The sequence below is a fragment of the Chiloscyllium plagiosum genome, unplaced genomic scaffold (genome assembly GCF_037043375.1).
Source record: "Chiloscyllium plagiosum isolate Xiang-an unplaced genomic scaffold, Cpla_swu_hap1 HiC_scaffold_9, whole genome shotgun sequence".
Lineage (NCBI taxonomy): Eukaryota > Metazoa > Chordata > Chondrichthyes > Orectolobiformes > Hemiscylliidae > Chiloscyllium > Chiloscyllium plagiosum.
Window position 1 is genome coordinate 28,364,941 of NW_028270147.1, and position 27,002 is coordinate 28,391,942.

The window sequence follows — 27,002 nt, forward strand, 5'->3', positions numbered from 1 at the left end:
TGAATGGTGTTATGCAATTGGATAACTCACTGAAGGAGGACTTTCCATAAGCATCTCTGTCCTCAATAATGGGAGATATCAGCACATTAGTGAGAAAGATTAACCTGAAGCATTTGCAACAATCTTCAGCCTGAAGTGCCAAATGCATGATCAAACTCTTCTTCCTCTAGAGGTTCGCAGCATCTTAGGTGCTTTTTTTTAAAACAGTTTTGATTCTGGTAACACTTCAGCAATAGGACTGAAGACGAGTTCCAGAACTAGCTGCGTCCCTGGACATGCTGTTCCATTACAGTAATACAGTGACAACATGGAAAATAGCCCAGGTACGTACAAAGGATAAATCCAACCTGACCGATTATCACCCCATCGGTCTACTCTCGACTATCAGTCAAGTGATGTAAGCTGTCATAGACAAAACTATCAAGCTTACTGATGCTCAATGTGGACTCCACAAGGACCAAAGCACCTGAGCTCATTGCAACCTTGGCTCAAACATGGACAAAATGGATGAATTCTAGAGGTGATGTGTGCGTAACTGTCCTTAACATTGAGGTCATGCTTCACTGAACATGGCATCAATAAACCCTAACGAAACTGGAGTCAACAGGAATCGGGGAAAATCTCTCTCCTGGTTGAAATCACAACAAAGGAAGTTGGTTATCTTAGCTCAGGTGTTGCTCTGAAAAGGCCTACCATGCTCAACCATCGTCAGCTGCTTCATCAGTCAGCTTCCCTCCGGCATAAGGTCAGAAGTGAGGATGTTGGTTGACAATTGCACAATGTTCAGCACTATTTGTGACTCCTCAGATACAGTGCATGTCCAATTACAACAAATTGTGGGCAATATGCAGGTTTAGGACTGACAAGTGGCAATTAACATTCATGTCACACAAGAGCCAGGCAATGACTGTCTTCAACAAGAGAGAACTTAACTTGGCATTCAAAGTCATTACCATCACTGAATCGCAACATCCTGGGGTTACCATTGATGAGAAACTGAACTCGACTAGCTATATAAATGTGGCTCCAAGAGCAACTGAGAGGCTGGGAATCCTGCAGTGAATAACTTGAACCCTGTCTCCACAAAGCTTGTTCACCGTCTACAAGGTGCACGTCAGGATGAGTGCAGCATTCCCACATTCCTAGATGAGTGCAGCACCAACAGCAATCAAGAAGCTGAATGTCATCCATGACAGCAACCAGACTGATTGGCACCATGTCCACAAACATTCACCTTCTCCACTACCAATGGACAGGAGCAGCATTGAATGCCATCTTCAAGATGCACTGCAGGACTTCACCAAGGATCCTTAGCATTTTCAAAATCTACAATTGTTGCCATCTAGAAGGACAAGGGCAAAGAAACATTGCTGCTTGCAAGTTCTCCTGAAGCCATTCTGATTTGGAAGTATACTGCCATTCCTTTAGTGGTAATGAATCAGTATCCTGAACTTTCTCCCCAGTCACATTGAGGGTCTATCTACAGCATTTGGATTGCAGCAGTTCAAGAAAGCAGCTCCTTTCTCAAGAGGTAGTAGAGTTATGAACTAGACCAAATCTCCTCAAAATATATTAAAATAGCCTTGACTCAAACCTTTTCTTATTTTAAAGGCAAGTGCCAGGCATTGCATTCCAAATGCAAATCGATTGATTAAACTATCAGATATGAAGGAAATCACACTTTATTCATATGTTATAGTTTGAATACAATAAAAGGAAGAAGAAATTGGAATAACAACTCTGTTGGCAAATTTAACAGAGTGATAGATAACTTGACTACTAATCAGTAAGTCTTCCAATGTAGTAACATCCCATGAACCGAGAAGAACGTGAGGACTACAGATGCTGGAGATCAGGGTTGAGAGTGTGCCACTGAGGAAGGAGATGTGGCTGTGGTCGTGAGTCTGCTTCAGAACGTGGTTAAGAGCTTCAGGGCAGAAGAGATGACCTGGTGGGGGTCGGGGGGGTGGTTTGTGAGAGAGAGACTTACTGAGATTGGCACTGAGGAAGGAGATGTAGCTATGGTAGTCCTCTTGCCAACAAGCCTCATTCCTGGTAAAGATCTTATGCTCGTAACATCGATTCTCCTGCTCCTTGGATTCTGCTTGACTGACTGTGCTTTTCCAGCACCACATGATCCCATAAACCAACCCTTTTCAATTGGCACATTCCCCACCAATAGGAGTGTGTGCGTCTGTCTGTGTCGGCCACGGCCAGTGGAACTAATGTTGCTTGCTAATTGCAGAAACCTGGTCAGTGATTTAGCCTCCATCTCTCCGTCAGGCTACATTAATGATCCTAGTTCCGTGGGAGTGTGATCCCACCCTGACGTCCACGGTCTGGCACAGATACAATGTTAATGATCTGACATATAAACGTTTCTTGCGTTTACAACCTGCTGTTTTGTATTCTCCTGCATTATGATGTGACTTGCATGCAAATTCACCTGCCAATTGACTCAAGATCGGAACCTGTTTGCAGTCGACAAATTGTCTGTACTTAAGAAATGAAATTAAGACAGACCATGGAAACCTTTGAACTGATGCATGGAATATAGGATCAGGGAGCTTATGCTGGAACTACTGTCACTACCTTCTAAGGGGCAGTTAGGATTGATGATAAATGCGAGCCTTGCCAGCAATATTCACACCCTGCGAATGGATTTTAAAAGTTATTGAAATATCAGTTAGTCTGCAGCTACAACATAGCCGACAATTCTAGTTGATATATTACAGGAAGGATGTGACTGCACTAGATGGAATTTTAGTGTATGTTACTAGGAACGGAAAACTAGGTTGCTAGGCTGTGTTTGTTTATATTGGAATAGAGGAAGCTGAAGGGAGATTTAATTGACCTGTATAAGATTCTAAGTGGCTGAGTAAACATGAATCACAAGAACGGGCGGCACGGTAGCATAGTGGTTAGCACTGCTGCTTCACAGCGCCAGAGACCCGGGTTCAATTCCCGCCTCGGGCGACTCTGTGTGTGGAGTTTGCACATTCTCCCGTGTCTGCGTGGGTTTCCTCCGGGTGCTCCGGTTTCCTCCCACAATCCAAAAAAAAAATGTGCAGGTTAGGTGAATTGGCCATGCTAAATTACCCGTAGTGTTAGGTGAAGGGGTAAATGTAGGGGAATGGGTCTGGGTGGGTTACGCTTCGGCGGGTCGGTGTGGACTTGTTGGGCCGAAGGGCCTGTTTCCACACTGTAAGTAATCTAATCTAAAAAAAACTTATTTTATCAGTGTAATCAATAGCTAGTAATGGGACAGATTTAAAATAATTGATGTCAAGATTAAAGCGGGAGAGAGGCATACATTTTCATCTGGTGAGTGGTGAGCATCTGAAGTTCACTGCCTGAAAGAGTATGTGTTTGTCATTATTTGAGGCAAAAATGTTCATTATCAGGGCTATTTGATTGGGTTCCATTAGATGCATATTTGTTATGACTGACATCTGTAGCAGTTGAAACTTTATTGCTGGAACAGCACAGCAGGTCAGGCAGCATCCAGGGAACAGGAGATTCGACGTTTCGGGAACAGGCCCTTCCTCAGGATCTGTAGCACTCTGCTGTAAACAGGAATTGACTGACATCTGTAGCACTCTGCTGTAAACAGGACTTGACACTATAGTGATTGGACAAGTTGCTGGCTTGGGATTTCATCCCGCATTTTTCTGTGTCTCTGTTCTGTGCCTACATTTGAAGAGGCTGCACAGTCCAGAGGGAGCTTCTTCCAGGCATTAAGGGTGATGTTAAATCTCTTAAGTTGAGCCTTCAAACTGTCCTTGCAATACTTCCTGTGATTGCCATGATGATGCATGCTAGAGTTAAGCTCTCCAAAGAAGCTTTGCCTTGGTAAGGCGAGTGTCATATATTTTGGCTACTTGATCAACCTAACTTGGTTGTGACTGTCTAAGTATGCTGTGAATGCTTGGCATACCAGCTTGGATTAGCATTGTCTTGTATTTTCACCTGCTATCTGATCTTCAGTAGCTTCTACAGGCAGCTCAGGTGAAAGTGGTTGAGCTTCTCAGCATGATGCTGATACACAGTCCAAGTTTTAGATGTATAGACATATGGATAGAACTATTATTCTATAGAATGTTAGTTTGCCAGGCAGATGTACTACTCTTCATTCCCAGAGTGATATGCCATGACTGTTGAGGGCTACATTTGTTTAAGCATTTCTTGCATGTTTCTCTCTGTCAATATAGGCAATATTGACAATGAGAGAGGCTGCGCCTCAGTAAATGAATGTATCTGTAGTTGATAGGTCCTTCTCATTTACTGTAAATTTAGGGTCAAGGCAGGGTATTTCAGGCAAAGCCTTGGTACATCACTTCAGTGTATTTTGTAATAATCACAAGGCAGAGTTGTCGCATGCAGTGTTCACTGTATGGGCAGCACGATGGCTCAGTTGTTAGCACTGCTGCCTCACAGCGCCAGGGACCCAGGTTCGGGCTACTGTCTGTGTGGAGTTAGCACATTCTCCTCGTGTCAGTGTGAGTTTCCTCTGGGTGCTCCGGTTTCCACCCACAGTCCAAAGATGTGCATTAGTCAGAGGGAAATGGGTCTGGGTGGGTTACTCTTCGGAGGGTTGGTGTGAACTGGTTGGGCCAAAGGGCCTGTTTCCATACTGTAGGGAATCTAATCTAAAAAAAAAAATCTAATGTAAAGCATTCCGGCCCTGAACAGCAGGATAATGCACATTCAATGGCAAAGTATCCATGGAGACCTTGGACCTCTACTAGTGTTGTCTCAGATTGAGCAGCCTCATGTCCATATAATATCAGATTTCAATGCTCGGATTATCACCATCCAAGTGATGAGAGAGCAGGGTATGTAAAACATAACAAAGAGGGTCAGCTCTTGCAGGCAGTCCTGTTTAACTCCATTAGTGACTGGGAATGGGTCAGAAAATTCACTATCATTCAGGGCATGCACGGGCATGCCATGATTGGGTTATCAACCAATTTGATTAGTTTTTCAGGATAGTTGAATAGTTCCAAAGGCCCTCATAACTGACTATGTCAAAGGCCTTAGTCAGATGAACAAACATGGCATTGCGGCCTATGTTATGTTCTTGACAGTTTTCCTAGAGCTGCCTAACTGTGTACAACATATGACTGGTTCCTTGACCTTTTCTGAAACAGCAGTGACTCTGACAGTAGATCCTTGTTGAGATGTCACGCTAAGTGGTTCAGAAGGATTCTGACAAATATTTTTGGAGTTGGAGAGGATTAGATTCCTCTGTGATTGTCACAAGATTGGCAAGCCCTTTTTAGCTGATCCAGTTGGAGAATAGAGATATGTTTGTTTACCTTTGTGTACCCTTGCACTCACTTCGCCTGAAAGAATTTAGTGAGCTTCTTGACTAGTCATTAACCCCCATTCTTGTAGAATAGCATCAGCTTCTGGAACTATGCTTCTAGACAGGAGTTTGATTGCTTTTGTCTTATCTATTAGTCTAGAAGGGTCAAAGGAACGTAGCTGTTGGCAGCCTTCTCATTGCTCTTTCATTGGTGAACAACAGAAAATTGAGGATGTGCTTAAATGATCTGCCTAACTTTCCATACCTTTGGGCTTCTACTATGTGCTGTATTGGCCTGTCAGCACTGAGGATTAATGATGAACCAGCAGATTGGTGCCAGTTGACATATATCAAAGTATCATAGAATCTCTCCCAATTTTTGCAGTTTGCATATCATTGCACTTTGTTGCTTCCTGATTTAGCCAAGTGTGTTGCATCTCTATGAAGTTGCTTTGGATAGCCCGGTGTAGGTTTCATTTGGCATATGCCTGGATAGTGATTACATATCATTGAGGGCAAACCCTGTCAAGCTAATGCTGCTTGACACAGAATGCTTTTTGAGTTGCCTCGTTGTTTTCACATAGCAATTTTGGTGCTTTCAGAAGTAGGTCAAAGAGCCTCTACAGCGGTGGTTGACTATCTATCCCTGAAGGCTCTCCAATTGTTATCACTGCAGTGGGGTTTCTTTCTCACTGTAATAGGTGATTCTCAAGGCTCTCTCAGAGTGTTTATTTCAAGACTGCCAGTTCGACCTTGAGACACTGAGGAGTAAATTTTCACTTTAGAATGTAGTGTGGATCTAAGAGAGTGATAGACGTACAAACCCTCATCACATTAAAAAATATGCGGACGTGTACTTACACATGCAATGACCTATTGAGCTATGGACCAAGAAGTGGGAATTGGGAATAGGCTGAATCCAGAGAGGACAAAGTGGGTCAAAGGTTCTTCTGTACTAAGTGTTCTGTGCTTTGTGTCTGCATTTGCCAGGTTTGGGTTTTGGGGCTATGTGATTCAGAACAGAAGACAGCTTGTGTAAGATTATATTATTGAAGGTTTATTATGGACAATACTAGAAAGCATTGCAGCAAACATAGCTCAATAGCAGTTTCCAGTGTTATTTCACAGAAACACTGGGCATCTAGAAAATTTTGTTAGTTAATTTTGAAGCTGATTAAATCCCTTGTCCCATTCTGCGTGACAGATTTGTTCTCCATGATTGTACCTTTAGTCCAAAACGATTTGTCAATTTTTAGTTTGGTTGACATAGGTACATAATGAATATTTCAAATTGTCCATATGCAGAGTGAGCCAAAGTCTCTTTTTACTTCCTGTTATTAAATTGTTGCCTATGGCAATAAAATATTGTTTACAATGGCCTCCTGAATTTCGACACTAACTTAGTATGATTAGTTCTACCTGAAGGTGGTTTGTCATTGATTTTGTCGTGCAAATTCTGGACTGCTATATTGTTCCACATATCTTAGTATCTTGTGTATATTCTAACCTTTGTTATCCACCCACAATGTATTCAAGGGCTTATGCCCGAAACGTCGATTCTCCTGTTCCCTGGATGCTGCCTGACCTGCTGCGCTTTTCCAGCAACACATTTCCCACAATGTATTCAAGCCAATTTTGCTTTACAATCTAAATGAATGTTTTTACTTTACATCACAATAAGTATCATCATGGTCACAGCAGTGGATGGGGATGAATTGGAAGTAGCAGTTCTTGTTTTAGATGATTTATCTAAAGAAATATGAGGAATAGTGATTGGACTGCTAGATAGATGTAATAGATATGATGTGATGCATTTTACACTGAGAATATCTTTAAAATGTTCACTGCCTTCACAGGAAGAATTCTTTTAATGTCTTGCAATAAATGTGTCTTTTAATTCTAATTGATTAGAGTGTTGGCAATCCTGAGATGACAGAGGAAAATACACTGCCAGCACCAGAGAAGAGCACACCGCAATGGAAATGCTATGCCAGGTTTGTGAATGCACAGCAAATCCTGCTCATCTTTTTGCCAGCCACGTTTGCAGGTAAGTTTTACTGATAACAGGCATTATAACCATTATTTTTGTAAGAAGGAAAGTAGCCTCCTCTTCCTGGTTACAAAGGTTCATTCAATTGTTGTGGATACTTATGATGGAATTTGAGTCAGTCCCACGTGCCAGTCTCTCTGTAAAATGCTCTAAAGATGTGTGTGTGCCATATGTGAAATTATTCAGGACTATCTTTCTTTTTAAGAAATGACATTTTTCACAAACATGATATCTATGTTAAAATTCTGAGGGCCAATTTTTGGAAATATCTGATAATATTTAAAGTTATTATCCCATTGTGTGTAACAAAATAGACATTTAGATCTGAGCAATCCTCGAAATATGGCAGTCACCTGCTTCCTGATAAGGAAATAAGATGCTCTGTATAATCTTTTCTTTAAAATTCAATTGTGTGCAACCTTTTTTTTCCAGTGCAGAGTGCTTTCACATTTTTTTGTGTGGTGGCACATGTACTTTCGTTGTCTTGAAACAGAATAAAAGAATCATCCAACAGGCTTCTGTAATATAACTCAATCATTACCTCAAATAAAACTCATTCATTAGACGCAAACTCATTCCTACAATAAATCATAAAACTGATTAACAACTAAGTTACTTGTAGAATTAAATGATCTTCCCTTAATCTCAAATGCACACAATCATAGGGCAACAGAAAATATAACTCTGAAATAGGTGTTATGGGTTTTTCAAATAAAAAAAGAAAAACTGTGATGATGGGCCAAGAGGCAAAACTCAAAGGATGAAATGATAAGACATCTTAAAATCCAATTGATTTCTTGTCAATGAGATTGATTCTATGGCTGGTAGCATTTCAATGAAATCCTCAAATCAGACTTGTGTTCAGATGAGAAATGGTTATAAACCCTAATATTTGTCTATACTGTGAATGAGTTATATGTGAGGTAATGATTGAGTTATATTACAGAAGCCTGTTGGATGATTCTTTTATTCTGTTCATGACAACAAAAGTACATGTGCCACCACACAAAAAAATGTGAAAGGACGCTGCACTGAAATTTCTTTCAAAAGCTTTACATGTCTTCTCTACATACAGTCATTTGACTTTTTGTAAATAGCAGATGAATTATAACATTTATTGGTCAGATTATGGAGTCCAGGAATTGGGAGGTCATGTTGCAGCTGTACAGGCCACATGTGGAATATTGTGTGCAATTCCGGTCGCCTTCCTATCGGAAGGATGTTGTGAAACTTGAAAGGATTCAGAAAAGATTTAAAAGGATGTTGCCAGGGTTGGAGGATTTGAGCTATAGGGAGAGGTTGAATAGGCTAGGGCTGTTTTTCCTGGAGCGTCGGAGGCTGAGGGGTTACATTATCGAGGTGTATAAAATCATGAAGGGCATGGATAGGGTAAATAGACAAGGTCCTTTAGTCCAGAACTAGAGGGCATAGGTTTAGGGTGAGAAGGGAAAGATATAAAAGAGACCTAAGGGACAACTTTTTCATGCAGAGGGTGGAGTGTATGTGTGAAATGGGCTGCCAGTGGAAGTGGTGAAGGCTAGTACAATTGCATAATTTAAAAGGCATCTGGATGGGTAAATGAATAGGAAGGGTTTGGAAGGATATGGGCCGGGTGCTGGCAGGTGGGACTAGATTGGGTTGGGATATTTGGTCAGCATGGACGTGTTAGACCGAAGGGTCTGTTTCCGTGCTGTACATCTCTATGACTCTATATGTTCACTTTTGCCTTTTTAGTCCGAAATGGTCACATGGTAAACCCTCCTTCAGCTTCCTTCACGTTGTATGTGTTCAAGTAATGTATTCCAACACCTAGAACTACGTTGCTTTATTTACCAGGATATCTGTGTTCTGTATTTTATATTACAATCCTTTACACTGTTATTGGAGGTGAAATAAATGGGCTAGTTTATTCGTGGTCAGACAGCATACCAAGCAGCCTTGCCAAATAATGATGCAGTTCTTCCCAGATTGTTAGAAAACATGAATCGAGAAAAACAAATCAGCTATGACCGAATGGTAGAGCAGACTTGATGGACCAAATTGTCTAATTCTACTCCTATATCTTATGGTCTTATGGACACACCTCACTGTTTCATTGTAAACCATAGTGTCTACAACTAACAGTAAATAAATACTATGTATAAAGAATAAAGTTTTAAACGGAATATTAGATTTATGAAGTTTAATTCCAAAACACCTGAATAAGTTATAACATGAATGAAATTTAAGCTATTTGACCATTCTAAATCAATGGTACAGGTGTTATCCTGTTCTTGCTATGGTAACCCCCAAAAGTCTTGGATATTTGCCTGCAATACCATAGTATTTCCAATATGAAGTCGGTTGTTAATCATGCTTTGTTAATCCTGTTGATTCACAATGATAATATTTAAGCAATTCATTATCGTTAAGGATAAAGAAGTTCTTCACATCATAGTTACTTCTTATTGCACATTTCCTTTCTGAATTATTTTCTGTCCGAACTTCCTTCTGTTAGATGTGCAGCGACTGATTGCACCTGGGGTCGATGAGAGCACAAAGCATTCCAGATTAGAAGATGATGAACTCCTCCAGGTGGAAATGAAAGAATCAATGATGAGTGAGCACCCTGGCGTATTTAGTGCACCCTTAACAATAAAGAAATCTGAGTTGAGCATCGTCGAGGAAACACTTGAAAGCAAAGCTAGCCAAGTTGCAGTCAGTGCATCGAAGAATAACAGCAAAAAGGATTTTGTGACAACATTGCATTCCCCAGGACAGGAAACCCATTCTGCCAGATCTACACCTCTCCTTTCTCCAACCTTGGCAGGTGGTAATGACATATCACTTACTGAATCTGAAAAGGAGAAAATACAACCTGATACAGGTAGCAGACTGAAGTCATTTGTATGTAACTTATTTAGGACTGTAATGAAATGGTCTGTAGTTTTGGTCATGTAGTGTCGGTCAATTGTCTTGTATGTTTTGGATGGATACTTTTACAGACAAATATGAGCAGGCCCATGGAGAGAAATTGTGGCCCTTCACACTTCTGTTTCTAGGCCACATATTTTGAAAATGCCTCCTATTATCCCACATTTAGCCACCCCCTTGAAATCTTTTGAATGCCTGGAATTAGGGCACATTGACTGTGTCAGTGTTACCTCTATGCTGCAAGGGAGCTCCTCACAGTCAGGTTGTCAAGCTGATGAATGGTTTCCACTTCTGGAAGCTGCTGCTATATATATATACCTCAGAGGTCCATGCAGCAGTAACAATAATCACAGTGAGACTGAACAAAATCTTATAGGTTTAACAAAACTTCTTGGCTTTTATATTCTATGCTCCAAGATATAAAGTCCAACAAAAACTTTGGTTTTAGGAAAATACATTTCAGAGCCATGGTTTATCAGACAATTATATATTACGCAACCAACTGCACTGCTTTGAACTTGGCCATATGTACGATAGTTGATCCTTAAACACTGGAGAAAGTGAGGACTGCAGATGCTGGAGATCAGAGCTGAAAATGTATTGCTGGGAAAGTGCAGCAGGTCAGGCAGCATCCAAGGAGCAGGAGAATCGACGTTTCGGGCATGAGCCCTTCTTCAGGAATTCCTGACCTGCTGCGCTTTTCCAGCAACACATTTTCAGCCTTAAACACTGGAACCTTGCAACAAGCACTGCAAATAATAATCCTAACTGCAATTTGAAAATATGTTGAACAAATGTGAGGTGCTGCATTTTGAAAAGGCAAATCAGGACAGGACGTATACACTAATGATTAGGTCCTGGGGGGTGTTGCTGAACAAAGTGACCTTGGAGTGCAAATTCATAGTTCCTTGAAAGTGGAGTTGTAGGCAGATAGGGTAGTAAAGAAAGTATGCTTGCCTTTATTGGTCAGTGCTTTGAGTGCAGGAGTTGGGAGTTGTAAAGGTCTTTGGTTAGGCCACTTTTGCAATACTGATTGCAATTCTGGTCTCCCTGTTACAGGAAGGATGTTGTGAAACTTGGAAGGGTTCAGAAAAGATTTACAAGGATGTTGCCAGGGTTTGAGGGTTTGAGCTAAAAAGAGAGGCTGAATAGGCTGGGGCTGTTTTACCTGGTGCATTGGAGCCTGAATGGTGACCATATAGAGGTTTTATAAAATCATGAGGGGCATGGATAGGGTGAATAGACAAGCTTGTTTCCCTGGGGTGGGGCAGTCCAAAACTAGAGGGCAGGGCTTTAAGTTGAAAAGGAAAGATTTAAAAGGGATCTAAGGGCAACTTTTTCATGTAGAGGGTGGTACAAATATGGAATGAGCTGCCAGAGGAAGTGGTGGAGGCTGGTACAATTACAACATTTAAAAGGCAATTGAATGGGTAGATGAATAGGAAGTGTATAGAGGCATATGGGCCAAATGCTGGCAAATGAGACTAGGTTAATTTAGGATATCTGGTTGGCACGGATGAGTTGGACCGAAGAGTCTGTTTCAGTGCTGTACATCTCTATGACTCTATTCAGTGACATGTTGTATGATTTCTGATTTCAGTTCCAAGTTTAAATGTGGCATTTAATTAAATTAGTACCAACCCATTCACTTGCAATCATGTGCCAGTTCTATTTGCAAGTGTGAACTCTAATAACAAAAGAAACTTTGCAAATGAGTGAGTGATCAATATTTTCTTATTTTAAATTTAAACTGACCACACTGACCAGCATTTCGAACAATTGATAAGGTTGAAATATACTTGAAATGCTGGAGTCACAGTCCAGACTTGCTCGAAACTTGACACAAGTTATATTTTTGTCTTCAGCATTACATTTTTTAAATCATTCTCATGAGCTTATTTATTAGGTTGTGTAGTTACATAGTAATTGTACCATTATATAATTGTATATGCATGGGATTTTTGAACTCTCAAAAGCAGCAGTAGAAGAATTCAGCATATCTTTAATAGTCATCCCATCTTGCTTAAATTTAAAGACATAGTACACAAGGATGACATGAATTTCTTAGATGCCTTAAAGTCTGTCGTTTTCAAAATGATTTCTCGTGTTTAGAAGGTGCTATATAAGGTACCTCTATGATTTTCTATTGTGCATTTTCTGGATGATATTATGTGTCCATGGTGGAGGGACTGATGTTTGTGGGTATGTTACCAATCAGATGCTCTGTTTTGGCCTGGAATACGTTAACTTTCTTGAGTATTGTTAGAGCTGCATACATCCAGGCAAGCGCACTCTTTGTTAGGTTTTTTTTCCTCCGAAGTTTCACACACGAGATGCAATTCACACACATCAACTTCTGTAAACAATTGAAGTTTATTAAAGTTTGTACAAGCTAGGTGACCCCCTTTGACCCTCCTTGCAGGCGTGCAAGTCAAAAGAGACCCCGAACAAAGAAAATGCATTCCCTTTATACAGGTCAGTTGGTAAATGCTTACAGATACTCTGGCTGCTCCCCCACAGTCACATGCCACTCAAGACAACTGCCAGCTACTCCCTCACAGTCACATGGTACAATAGTAGAATGAGATCATCCTCTGAGATAATGTAAATGTAAATGCCCTAATCCTGAGGAATCATTATATAGATGATTTCCTAACTCAGTAATTCCCCAAGACAATTTAGATGTGATATACCTAGCTTCAGGGGATGGCTAGAAAGCATTTATAAATGGAAGAGATTGAATGAGCGTTTAATTTGATAGTAGGAGGGGCAATAGTAGCAAAGGACGGTCTTAATGGAGTGAGAGTCGTCTGCATTCTTGCATGAACGTCCTCCACCCACTTCCAGAATGTTCAATTAGAGCAGTTTAACTCTTTAATATCCAGAGAGAGTGTCCCATTTAATCTTTTAACATTACATCCTGACTTGTGTCTTGTAAGTGATGGACCGACTTTGCAGAAACAGGAGATGAGTTACTTGCTGCAGGGTTCCTCAATTCTGACCTGCTCTTGTCGTCATAGAATTCATATGGTTAGAGTGGTTCAGCTTCTGGTCAATGGTAACCCATTAGGATGTTGATAGTGGGGAATTCAGCAATCATAATGCTGCTGCATTGCTGCAATTGGACATGGACTGATTCAGTATCTGAGGAGTCGCTATTCTTTTTTGCTACATTTCAGATCTTAATCTCAGATTTAAATTGAACAACCTACGCTGTGTGCATTGCAATAGCTTTTTCCTGGATAGTAGTTCCTGAATATATGCAGTCTTAAGATAGAGATTCTACATTCATTTGCTTGTAATTTATTACATAGTGATTTCAAGTTTCTTCACTCTCAATTAGGTTGCTATTTTTGTTGACTGGTTTAAAACCGGTTTCCTTTTTTTTTTGCTGCTCTTTCACTTCCTTTGCCCTTTCAGCCTCCTTGTCTCCTCTCTCCCTCTTCATCCCCCCACCCCATTGCATCCTTGCACTCACCCCTTTCCCAACCCACTTGCAGCCACATTGTTGCCTCTTTCACAATCTCTTCACAGACTCCTTCTCTCACAACCTGCTTGCAGTTTGCTTCATTCAGAGAAACACAGCAGAGCTCAGAGAAAACGTGGCTCTAGCTTTCCCAGTGACTTCCTCACTGCGGAACTTCCTTAGCTAACTGCTTGCAGCTTCTTCTGTTGAGACTGCTTCTCTCACACTGATAGATTCACTATATCTATTAACAGCAGCAAGAGAGAGAACAAACAGCTTGTGATTGGAGGAGCCAGTACTCCTCTCACCCTCATAAATGTTCTGGGAACTGGTTTTGGGGACCTTGCTCATACTCAGAAATTAGGAGGCTGCAGTTGTCTTTCAGTGGTATCACATCTGCTGTGAAGGGAGCGTGACCAAGAATAGACTACATCACCCAGAAAAATCAGTGGCCATGGAGTCTCAGGCTTTCACTTGATTTAGTCAGATCTTGAGTGCTGAACTTTGTTCTGGAGTGGAGTGTCCACCCAGCACATGTTTGCAAGCACTTTGTGAGAGGAGTGATGCAGCCTGATTCTGGTCTTCTCTGAATGCATCGGCCCCGGTGATTAGCACTGTATGCACCTGACATTAGATATAACAGGTTTTCATTTTTAGTTAATGTTTGTTAGCTTTCAGGTATTATCCCTGCAGTGTGGAAGCAGGCCATTTGGCCCATCAAATCCACACTGACCCTCTGAAAAGCATCTCAACCCAGATCCACCCCATCTGTGTAAACCTGCATTTCTCATGGATAACCCACCTAAACTACAAATCCCTTGGACACAATGGACAATTTAGCATTTCCAAATCACCTAACCTGCACATCTTGGGACTGTGGGAGGAAACCGGAACACTTGGAGCAAATCACGCAGACACTGGGAGAATATGCAAACAGACAGTTGCCCAAGGGTGGAATTGAACCCAGGTCCCCAGTGCTGTGATGCAGCAGTGCTAACCACTGAGCCATCATGCTGCCCCACGTTAGAGTTATTAGCATTTGAATTCAAAATGTATTTCTCAATATAGTCTTTTAAAGGGCTGCAGAAGTTGGCTTTGTGTGGTAGCAGTGGAGAATGTGATAATTTAATATCTGAAGTTCAATCTCAGTCTGCCCTGTTGTTATAATCTATGTGCATAAGTGGTCTCTGTTACTTCCTGGAATGAGATTATGCAGAATATAATTATACTATTCTTTCAACACCACCCTATCTTGGATAAACACTCACTGTTTGACTTAACTGGTAGGGTGACCTATTAGTCAATGTCTTTCTGCTGTTTATCTCCCAGTCCTCATATAGTTACATTGATATTATAGTGTTACTATTCAATAAAGAGCTGTTCTCACAGTTGGTAACTCTGGCTTGTCGTAGTGTTTTATGCCATGCAGTCTCTATTTCTTTGAGCTTTTTCCAAATATGTGCTTTGTTCCTATTGATGTTGTTCCACAGACTCAGACAATGTGGCTTCAGAAGTAGAAAAGGAACGCGTAGAGTTCAGTTTGCCTTCCAAAAAAGACTGTCACATCACATTCAGCCGACAGACTTCTCAGATTGACTTGTGTGACCCAAATCACCTTCGATGTCCTGTCTACATATACAACTGCTCCCTGGAGTTGTTAAGGGAGCAACTTGTGAATTCTTGCGCTGAACGCTCTAAAAAGGACATTTATTTCAGGTAAGTTTTTCCTCCCTCTGCTCACGTTGCAGGTATATGCTATCTGAATATGTTACAGAAACATTGTCATTTCTCATTTTTACACCATCTTCTTAGTAAAGAAATGTAACCTTCATTGGTCGAGCAGATAAATGACATGACTAAAGTCAGTTAACAATCTTTGATAGAACTGGAAAGGCTGGCAAAGTACCATATCAGCAAATATTTTGCTTTTGGCAACATTTGCTTAATCTATCTTTATTCATTAAATGTAACCAGGGGTATAGAAATGGCCTGTGTACAGTACTTCTTACAGTACTAGGTGCACAATAACATGCAGAAAGACAGTTGATTATTTATACCCATGACATAGTTACATCCTGATTCAAAGAAGGTTCTCTTTTTCTTACTCATGGTAAATGTATCTATTTATTGAGCACACACTGCATTGGGATTTATAGAGTACATTTGGTTTGTAATGTGGGCACATTGGGAGCATTTTCATAGGCAAGAATAGGTGTTTGGAGAGGACAGATAATAACATTTGACGGAGAAAAAAAGGTCATGATTGGGACCTATCCTAAATGCTGTGCTTGACTGAGCTGCCTTTGGCTGCAAAAACAAAGCAAACCTGCTTGCTGGAGTTGACACAAGGTGCTGGGTTGTGAAGGTAGCATTTAAGGTGATAATTGGATGAGAATGAGATTTTCACAGAAGTGTAGCTTTCTTTCAATCTAATATCTAAAGTTGGTGTTTGCCAGACCTTGGGAAGGTTACCAATACAAAAAGCAGTGTTTAAAGTGTATTTCACGGGTGTTTATCAACTTTAGATAGCTTCCAAATTTTATCAACATTTAGTTCTTGCAGCTGCTTTGTCAGTTCTCGCTGTCAAATGTTTAACACGGAGCTCTTGTGATTGTACAAAACATTGGAGAATTTAGGACAATTTCACACCTTAGCACAAAGTGAGGGGCTGTAGTTCAGAAGACAACCATCATCATCATGGCAGTGATGATAAGCTGTAGTGTGATCATCAGTAGTAAAGGAGAGTTACTGAGGGTGCAGGAGGCATTAGTCATGTGATAGGCTGTAGAGAGCAAGAGGGACTCTGGTTTCTTGACCTCTCAGGAATAGGGCAACTACAGACTGAGAGTGTAGTGTTGAGTAGTTGCTGGCATCTGCAGCCTCCTAGAAGAAGACCTTGTCATGTTAGCCTCAGCCTTTTCATCTCTAGTTTCTTGCATGGTGCCACTAGAATCGTCTTAAACTTGGATTTGCAATCTGTTTCATATACTTTCATAAGATAGTGAGTTGTTTGCCAGGACTGAATGTTACCTAAACTTCCTCTATGATAATAACAAGAATAAGCAGGTACTCTGGATTGCCACTCTGGCACTCCAGCGGTACAGGGTGCCACCAGTGCATACTTCTAAAACTGAACAACATCACAGAAACCAACAGTTTCATCATCTGAAAGGAATATTCTTCCATGAACGTGCAGCTGATGTCCAACCCATGAATTATATGCCATATTCCTTGGGAGTTGTCATGATTCTTTCATCCTGCATTATCCAACATTCAAAGAAACAAACTCTGGTTTGGTGCTTAGAAGTCAAAGGATACTTACTTTAAAATTGGCTCTTGACACATGTCAAGAATCCAGCAGTGAGAGACCGGCATGTTACAATGAGAGATGCACGATCACCAGTTGTGTAATAAAGTAAGCCATTTAAATGTTGTAGGTGCACTTTAAGGACTTTGAGAGATGCCCTTCAATACTAAGCTGTCTCTCTTTTTTCCCATCTTGTTTCAGAAAGCTGCAGCACATAGGGATTTGGAGTGTCCTCTTATATGAATCTCAAAAAGCTAGCATTCACATTCTGCAGGTTTTAGAGAAGGCAAATGAAATTTGGCTTTTATTTCAAGAGGAGTTGAGTGTTTAAAAAATGGGAGATCTTGCTAAAACTATGCAAGGTGCTAATCAGAAGACACTTAGAACAGTTTTGGCTCTCTTACTTAAGGAAAATGTACTGGCATTGTGAGCGATCAAGAGAAGGTTCCCTAGGTTGATTCTAGATATGGAGGGATTTTCTTCAGAAAAGAAGGGTTGAGAAGGTTAGGCTGGTTTTTACTGGAGTTTCAATGATATTGGAATAAGTAAGATTTTTAGGGGGCTTGACAGAGTAGATGTGGAGAAGTTGTTTCCCCTGGTGAGGTGTCGAAGACAAGAGGGCATAATCTCAGTGTAGGGGGTCACCCATGTAAGACAGAGGTGAGGAGGAATTTCTTCTTTGAGGGTAGTAAATTGGAGGAGGGCGGTTGAGGCTCTGTCATTAAGTATATCAAGGATATTTCTTAATAATCCTTTTACATAGTTGAGATTTTTAAAAATCCATTCATGGCATGTGACTCAGCCAGCATTTATTGCCTTTCCCTAATTGTTGAGAGTCAACCACATTGCTGTGTGTCTGGAGTCACATGTAGGCCAGCCCAGGTAAGGATGGCAGATTTTGTTCACGAAAGAACATTAGTGAAACAGATTAATTTTTTGCAACAGTCAGCAATGATTTCATTTCTATTGTTAGACTCTTACTCCCAGATTTTTATTGAATTCAGATTCCACTATCTGCCACGTAGGGATTGATCCTGGACACCTAGGACGTTACTGGTTTAATAGTCTAGTGATAATAGAATGTGGCACGTCTGGGTGAGGGTTGGGGCAGTTCCTCAGTGGTTGATAAGAATTTGGAATCCATTGTGAAGGATGAAATTTCTGAATCTCATGGAAGTACTTGGTAAAATAGGGCAAAGTCCGCATGGTTTCATCAAGGCGAGGTCATGCCTGAAAAATTTGTTAGAATTCTGAGGCGGTAATGAGCAGATTAGACCAAGGAGAGCCAATAGATGTTATCTATCTGGACTTCCAGAAGGCCTTTGATAAGGTGCCACACAGGAGACTGTTGAATACGATAAGGGCCCATGGTGTTAGAGGCCAGGTACTAGCATGGACAGAAGATTGGCTGAGTGGCAGAAGGCAGAGAGTGGGGATAAAAGAGTCCTTCTCAGGCTGGAAGTTGGTGACTAGTGGTTTTCCACAAGGGTCAGTGTTGGGACTACAGTTTTTCAGCTTATACATTAATGACCTGAATGAAGAAACTGAGGGCATTCTGGCTAGGTTGTAGATGATATAAAAGTAAGTAGAGGGACAAGTAGCATTGGGGAGGCTGCAGAAGGATTTGGACAGGTTAGGAGAGTGGGCAAAGAAGTGGCAGATGGAGTACAATGTGGGAAAGTGTGAGGTCATGCAGTTTGGTAAGAAAAGTAGAGGTATGACTATTTTCTAAATGGGGAGAAAATTGAGAAGTCTGAAATGCAAAGAGAATCGGAAGGGGGCGGGGTGTGGGGCGGCAACTATTCTCTTTCAAGGTAAACTTGCAGGTTGAGTCAATAGTTAGGAAGGCAAATGCAGTGATGACATTTATTTTGAGAGGACTTGATTATAAAAGCAATGATGTACTTCTGAGGCTCTACAATGCTCAGGCCAGACCACATTTGAAGTATTGTGTGCGATTTTAGGCCCCATATCTCAGGAAGGATGTATTGGCCCTGGAGCACATTCAGAGGACATTCACGAGAATGGTCCCTAGAATGAAAAGCTACTATGAGCAATGTTTGATGACTTTGGGACTATACTCGATGGAGTTTAGAAGGATGAGGGAGGATCTGATTGAGACTTGCAGAATACTGAATGTTTTGGTCAGAGTAGACATTGGCAAGATGTTTCCATTGGCAGGAGAGACGAGGACCCGAGGGCACAGCCTTAGAGCAAAGGGAAGGCCCTTTAGAATGGAGATAAGGAGAAAATTCTTTATCCAGAGTGTGGTGAATCTGTGGAATTCATTGCCCCAGAAGGCTCTGGAGGTCAGGTCATTCAGTATATTTAAAACAGAGGTTCTTGATTGTCAAGAGGATCAAAGATTATGGGGAGAAAATAGGTTTTCAACCCCATTTTCCTATCAGCCATGATTGAATTGCGGAACAAACTTGTTGGAACGAATGGCCTAATTTCTGCTCCAATGTGTTTTGGTCTTATACCATGAGGTCATCAGAATCTAAAAGTCATAGTTTATTATCTTAATTGAACTGGAAGATCTATTAAGCTGACTTCACTTCTAAGCTTTTCACCCTTGTAATTCCATTCCCAACACTAACTCAGACACTGTGTCACTTTAATATCAGGAACATGGCACTATCAATTGTGTTCTTTTTGTTTTATTTCTGCCTCTCCACTTACTGAATAAGATTGATGAGGTGATCATGTCTGAATTAAATGAGACTGATTCGATTATGCATTTTTTAATTTCCTCCTCTTCTGAATAATTTAGATCTCAAGACAATGTTTCCTGGGAACTGTATCAGGATTTGAAAACCAGGTAGCAAAGCTATCAGCTTAAGCCCTGATTCCTATTCATTGCTTGCTGGACATGCTTTGATTGTTTTGGTTAAGGGATTGACTTTTTTTTGTAATAGCAGATATTCTTTTCTGCCACTAGGTGACTTGCATGTTCGTGTTCCAATCCTTTCTCATTTCACTTGAATGTTCTGTTCTTACCTATAATCTTCTTATTGTGTATAATTTTCTCCTTTTCCTTTCAAAAGTTTCACGTACCAGGATTCACCTCATATAAAAGGCAGCATACCACCTAATGCTGAGTCTCTTCAGCTGCATATGTTTTGACTGAAAGTTTGTGAAAGAATCCCCCATGTAATTTACTCCTTTTGCTTAAAATAGCTTGGTTCTGTTTTTGTTTCTCTTCTTAACCAGATGCCCTGGGAATTTGACCAGCAGTTTTCCCCAGGATAGCACGAGTTCTAAATTAATGTTGTACTGTGTGCATTCTGCTGTTTGCTGCTGCAGAAAATAATTAACCATTTCCCAAACCTTCAGATGTATAATTTGGGTCGCATTTTACTTTGTAAAAGTCAAACAAAAGCCTTTCAGAAATATTGATTACATGACGTGTACATTGAAACACTAACCCTGTCTGCTCCATGTCAACAGTTTAAATCGAAACAAATAGTGACTCTGGATGGCAGTTTTTTTTTGAACCCGAAAACTGACATGTTTGAGTTGAATGGGAAACTAAAGTGATAAAAATCTGAATCCATTGACTTCCGATGTCTACAGGCAAGCAACAAACCCACCCCAAGAATGTGGTTTGGCATTTTAAGTATTAGAATGTTGCTGCGAGATGCATTATAATTCAACATTTTGAATTAATCTGGGCAGTAATTTTCCCAAACTTGAGAACCTAGCAGCTAAATCCAGCCAACGACTGTCGAATCCTGGAGGGGTGAGAGGGGAGTGCGTTTCAAATTACCTGATGGATCCAGCATTCTAGCAAGGTCAAATCCTGCAATTCAATATTTCCAATTTTCAACCTTTTCAGTTTTCCCATTGGCCTCCGATGAGCCTTTTTATGTTCCCCTGCACATCTCTGTTCCCTGTCTTTCAGCCTTCTAATCTAATGCCGATCCCATCTTCTAAATGAGAACTTCAATAGATTTTCCACCCCCAACACTGCTGCTGCTATTGGGGATGGGCTTACCTTGCCCTGTGTCTTCCTTTGATCTGCTCCATGATGAACTGGAACAAAGCCTGTAAATCAGGCTGACTTCTGAGTAGGAAACATGTTGGTGTTACCTTATGTACGCCGTATGGAGTGGAAACCCCTGTACCTGACAAGTCAGTTGAGTTAAAATCCAGTCAGAGATTTTGATTTAGTCTGCCAGTGTAAAATCTGGATGCTTGTGACCTTGATTAGTCCATGAAACTATTTTCTACATTTTAATTGCCATGCTGAAGGTGGTTTTATTTGCTGTGCATCTATATAATCATATGAATCAAAACAATTTTGTTGCTTTTTTTGTCTTTGCACAATCTCAGCCAATAGTTGAACAGAAAATCCAAACCCTGGTCTCTGCCAGTATAAGATTATAACCAGGGTGTGCTTTTTGGAGTGCGCTGTGCTGGCAGTTTCTTTTCCTTCTAACTTTTTTCTTTAGAACAGTGCTTGCAGAAATGCTACTAATGGAGAACTGTGTGGTAAAGAGCCTAAACTATTTTTGTAACTTGGGGTAGAATTGCTGATGCTGAATCTAGTATTGCTATTTGGTGTGAGGCACGTGCATGGTAGTGTTACTGTGAGCAAGCTTGGAGAACTGGAAGCAACTAATACCTAATAATAGAGCAGAAAATTAGCAATTGAATTAAATTTTATTCCATAGATTTTGAAATTTAGATTGTTGTTGGATTTATGGTTCACTGGAAATGTTGCATGTTTTGATAGCGTTTAAGGACCCCTTATAGCATTAATATCTCTGTAATGAAAATGACAGCAGTGGCTGTTTCGTGTATAGTCACCATGGTTCTTGAGCAAAGGTTTTAATCATGAGTTGAGATTTTTCCACTTTCTTCTGTTTTGGATGTTATCTGTCAAGTTTTTACTTTAAGCTTTCCATTAATAGCAACATTGGAATTCTCACAACTGTCAAGAACATCTCGTGCAGCAGGTGTTTTTCCTTTATTAATATTAGTTAAGAAAGCTGTCCTTTCAATCTATTACAATACAGCTCTCTCAGAATCCTTACGGACTTAACTCATCCTTATTCCACTACGCAAGTTAATTCATACTTAATATTGGAATGCTTTTTAAAAGAACAGATCAGTCATGATATTAAATCAGTGCTTCACTGACATTAGATATATCTGATGTCTGAGTTGTCTAAAGAGTACTGCAAGAATTTTCTCCAAATTCTTATGCTCTGTCTTAGCTCCTTGTGCTTAATTTATTTGAATGCAGCTTCTTCATAGTATTTATTGCTGTTGAATTTGATAGTGCTGTTTTGAGAGTTTCAGTGGTGGGAGATAATGCCATATAAAATGGACAGGAAAATGATTATAATTGCTACTATGAATTTTTTAACGTTGGTTTAAGATCGTTGTCGCAGGAACGGCCAGCAAACTCATCCTCAGTGGATCCACAATCTTATCTCCACAAGAACAAAGAACTCACCAACTACTGCAACCTTATTCAAGAGCATTACCATCAATGTTATGTAAAAGGTAATGAAAGTCTGAGGGTTTGTGCTCTTTGATGTTACAGTAACTCAACACTGATTTCTCCCATGTCCCAACTGTTTGAAGTGTTGTGTAACCCAAGACATGAACATTTCTCCCCCATGTTTATGTATATAGAAACTAATAAAATGATGATATATTGTATACCTTACACTAGAATTCTTGTAAAGCTGTCTAGTGCTCAATTTGCTATTTTCAAGCAGGCTGCTGTTTACTCTTGAAAAATAGCAAAGCTTTATGCCCCCATATAAAATTCAAATTCTTATTTCTGGTTTATGTTTTATGAGAAAAATTAAAAACAGATAATTGATTCTGAGATAAGCCTGATGAGGTAGTATGGCCCTATTCTAATCTCATACGTTTAACTTTCAATCTGCCATTTTTACATCGCACTTTTAAATTTCACTTGGTGGCAAAATGTTTCATTTTGGAGAAGGGAAAACTTCATACTATGTCCCCCTGTTGTCATATAATACTCATTTTTCAATTTTGTTGATAATACTGTCATGAAACTGAATTCAAATGTTACTGATTTTAATTCAGTGCCTAAAAATTAAAATTAAACTTTTAGCCCTTTTCACAGCATTAAAATTGTGACGGTATCCCCAGTCTAACCATTGTTCTTCATTGCTAGAACCTGCCAAAGATGCGCTGTCAGTAACAGGTTGTTCTTGTTTAACCCAATTCTTCATGTGTACATCCTGATCCTGAACTTCTGTATAATGCAAATGTGCAGTAAGGGATGTTTTTTTTAAAGGTTTGTATTAAGGTGCATTTTTGAAGCAATGTTTATATTAATCTATGTGGTATGGGATAAACTTGGTTAAAAGGAGAAAATGTTTCATTCCCAAAGTTGAATTCACTCATCTTAATGGGCACATTAGTACCATAAAACTTCTGTTGAAGCCACAGATGTTTATTCTTAAGATGCTGTTTTATTTTCTTCTTAAAGGTGTATTTAGAAGTTTACAGCAATCATATTACATCAGCTCTCAAGACCTGCTTACAGCTATGGACTACTGTGAGGAATTGCTGCAGGAAATTGATATCACCACTTTTCTGCAAACACTTTGTGGACATATCCGATCATTCCGTGAAAGTCATGACTTGCAGCGTTGGAGTGATCATGACTCCAACCCTACATTTGTGATTGGAGGAGTAGAACCTGAGGATGAGCGGGTCCAGAGGGGAGTTCTTGCATCTACTTCAAGGTACTGTCCTGTGTTTTTGGTTGTCACATATCTCCCAGCCAGCACATTTGGTATTTAGTAGCTGTCTGCTGATAACAGGCGAGTAGTGTTAAGTTTAACGATCCTGCTTTATACTAGGCATTCAAACTTCTGATCAGGAACAAATAAGTTCATGTTGAGTTAAAAGTACATGAGGAATTTCTTTTCTGTTGTGCGGTGCAGGCAATTGTAATTTATTTTCTGTTGTAATTATATTGTTTTAGTGATGATCCCATCAGAGGTGGACTAAATCATTGATGAGATGCATTTAAAATATTGCTCATAGCTTTTATGCCTCCCCTTGGAAATGATGTTAATGCTATGGAGAGGCTAAATGAGAGATTCGCTAAGATCATAGAATCATACAGTATAGAGCAGACCATTCAGCCCAATGAGTCCACACCACTCCACTGAACAGCATCCCACACAGACCCACCTCCCCTTTCCCTATTCCTGTGACCTTGCATTTCCCATGGCTAACCCATGGCTGCCTGAACAATTGCTTTGTGCATGGGAAATCATGTCTCACAAACTTGATTGAGTTTTTTGAAGAAGTAACAAAGAAGATTGATGAGGGCAGAGTGGTAGATGTGATCTATGTGGACTTCAGTAAGGCATTTGACAAGGTTCCCCATGGGAGACTGATTAGCAAGGTTAGATCTCACTGAATACAGGGAGAACTAGCCATTTGGATACAGAACTGGCTCAAAGGTAGAAGACAGAGGGTGGTGGTGAAGGGTTGTTTTTCAGACTATAGACCTGTGACCAGTGGAGTGCCACAAGGATCAGTGCTGGGTCCTCTACTTTTTGTCATTTACATAAATGATTTGGATGCGAGCATAAGAAGTACAGTTAGTAAGTTTGCAGATGACACCAAAATTGGAGGTGTAGTGGACAGCGAAGAAGGTTACTTCAGATTACAACAGGATCTGGACCAGATGGGCCAATAGGCTGAGAAGTGGCAGATGGAGTTTAATTCAAATAACTGCGAGGTGCTGCATTTTGGGAGAGCAAATCTTAGTAGGACTTATACACGTAATCGTAAGGTCCTAGGGAGTGTCGCTGAATAAAGAGACCTTGGAGGGCAGATTCATAGTTCCTTGAAAGTGGAGTTGCAGGTAGATAGGATAGTGAAAGCAGCGTTTGGTATGCTTTCCTTTATTGGTCAGAGTATTGAGTACAGGAGTTGGGAGGTCATGTTGCGGCTGTACAGGACATTGGTTAGGCCACTGTTGGAATATTGTGTGCAATTCTGATCTCCTTCCTATCAAAAGATATTGTGAAACTTGAAAGGGTTCAGAAAAGATTTACAAGGATGTTGCTGGGGTTGGAGGATTTGAGCTTTAGGGAGAGGCTGAACAATTTGTGGGCGGCACGGTGGCACAGTGGTTAGCACTGCTGCCTCACAGCGCCAGAGACCCGGGTTCAATTCCCGCCTCAGGCGACTGACTGTGTGGAGTTTGCACGTTCTCCCCGTGTCTGCGTGGGTTTCCTCCAGGTGCTCCGGTTTCCTCCCACAGTCCAAAGATGTGCAGGTCAGGTAAATTGGCCATGCTAAATTGCCCGTAGTGTTAGGTAAGGGGCGAATGTAGGGGTATTGGTGGGTTGCGCTTCGGCGGGTCGGTGTGGACTTGTTGGGCCGAAGGGCCTGTTTCCACACTGTAAGTAATCTAATCTAAGTAATCTAATCTAATCTAAAAGCTGGGGCCTTTTTCCCTGGAGCATCAGAAACTGAGGGGTGACCTTATAGAGGTCTATAAACTCATGAGGGGTGTGGATTGGATAAATAGACAAAGTATTTTCCCTGGGGTGGATGAGTCCAGAACTGGAGGGCATAGGGTTAGGGTGAGAGGAGAAAGATATAAAAGAGACCTAAGGGGCAACCTTTTCACACACAGGTTGGTGCGTGTATGGAATAAGCTGCCAGAGGAAGCGGTGGTGGCTGGTACAATTGCAATATTTGAAAGGCATTTGGATGGGTATATGAATAGGAAGGGTTTAGAGGGATATGGGCCGGTGCTGGCAGGTGGGACTAGATTTGGTTGGGATATCTGGTCGGCATGGACTCCTTGGACCGAAGGGTCTGTTTCCGTGCTGTACATCCCTATGACTCTATAAACCTGGACATTATGGGCAATTTAGCATTGCCAATCCATCTAATCTGCACATCTTTGGACTGTGGGAAGAAACAGGAGTACTTGGAGGAAACCCACACAGGCATGTGGAGAATGTGCAAACTCCATACAGTTACCCGAGGCTGGAATTGAACCCGGGCCCCTTGCACTGTGTGGCAGTAGGCTAACCACTGAGCCACTGTACCACCCAGACATTCCCAGAGCTTTAGTTAAGAGGAAAACTTGAGAAACGAAGGGCTTTTAATAATTGAACAAACAAAATTTTGAGAAGATCGTGTTTACATACTCACGGTGGCACAGTGGTTAGCACTGCTGCCTCACAGCGCCAGAGACCCGGGTTCAATTCCCGACTCAGGCGACTGACTGTGTGGAGTTTGCACATTCTCCCCGTGTCTGCGTGGGTTTTCTCCGGGTGCTCCGGTTTCCTCTCACAGTCCAAAGATGTGCAGGTCAGGTGAATTGGCCATGCTAAATTGCCCGTAGTGTTAGGTAAGGGGTAAATGTAGGGGTATGGGTGGGTTATGTTTCGGCGGGTCAGTGTGGACTTGTTGGGCCGAAGGGCCTGTTTCCACACTGTAAGTAATCTAATCTAATCTAATCAAAATAAAAACCTATTTTCACTGCTCGTTAACTAGAGGCATAGGTTTAATGTAAAAAAAAATCCAAAGGGTAGTCGAAAACTGAAACACTCTGCTTATAATGTTGGTAAAGGCAGAAACCTCTATAACCTTTAAGAAGCAATTAGATGTGCACTTGCAATGCCAACACATACAAGGTTATGGTCAACTAGGCGAAAGTGAGGACTGCAGATGCTGGAGATTACAGTCAAGATTAGAGTGGTTCTGGAAAAGCACAGCAGGTCGGGCAGCACCTGAAGAGCAGGAAAATCGATGTTTCGGGCAGGAGCCCTTGATCAGGAATCCTGCCCGAAACATTGATTTTCCTGCTTCTCGGAAGCTGCCTGACCTGCTGTGCTTTTCCAGCACCACTCTAATCTTGATACAAGTTTATGGGCCAAGTACTGGAAAATTACATATAATGGTTAGGTAGTTATTCTTGACTGGC

General features: G+C 40.9%; 1 protein-coding gene across 1 annotated transcript in view; it reads left to right on the forward strand.

Moving 5' to 3' along the window:
• szt2 (SZT2 subunit of KICSTOR complex) overlaps positions 1-27,002 on the forward strand; it is a 260,612-nt gene that overhangs the window by 64,516 nt on the left and 169,094 nt on the right. Inside the window, 6 exon segments of the mRNA XM_087990508.1 lie at positions 7,220-7,355; positions 9,856-10,224; positions 15,228-15,453; positions 19,818-19,865; positions 22,431-22,558; positions 23,526-23,784. Of these exon segments, the coding sequence (XP_087846634.1) occupies positions 7,220-7,355; positions 9,856-10,224; positions 15,228-15,453; positions 19,818-19,865; positions 22,431-22,558; positions 23,526-23,784 (1,166 nt within the window).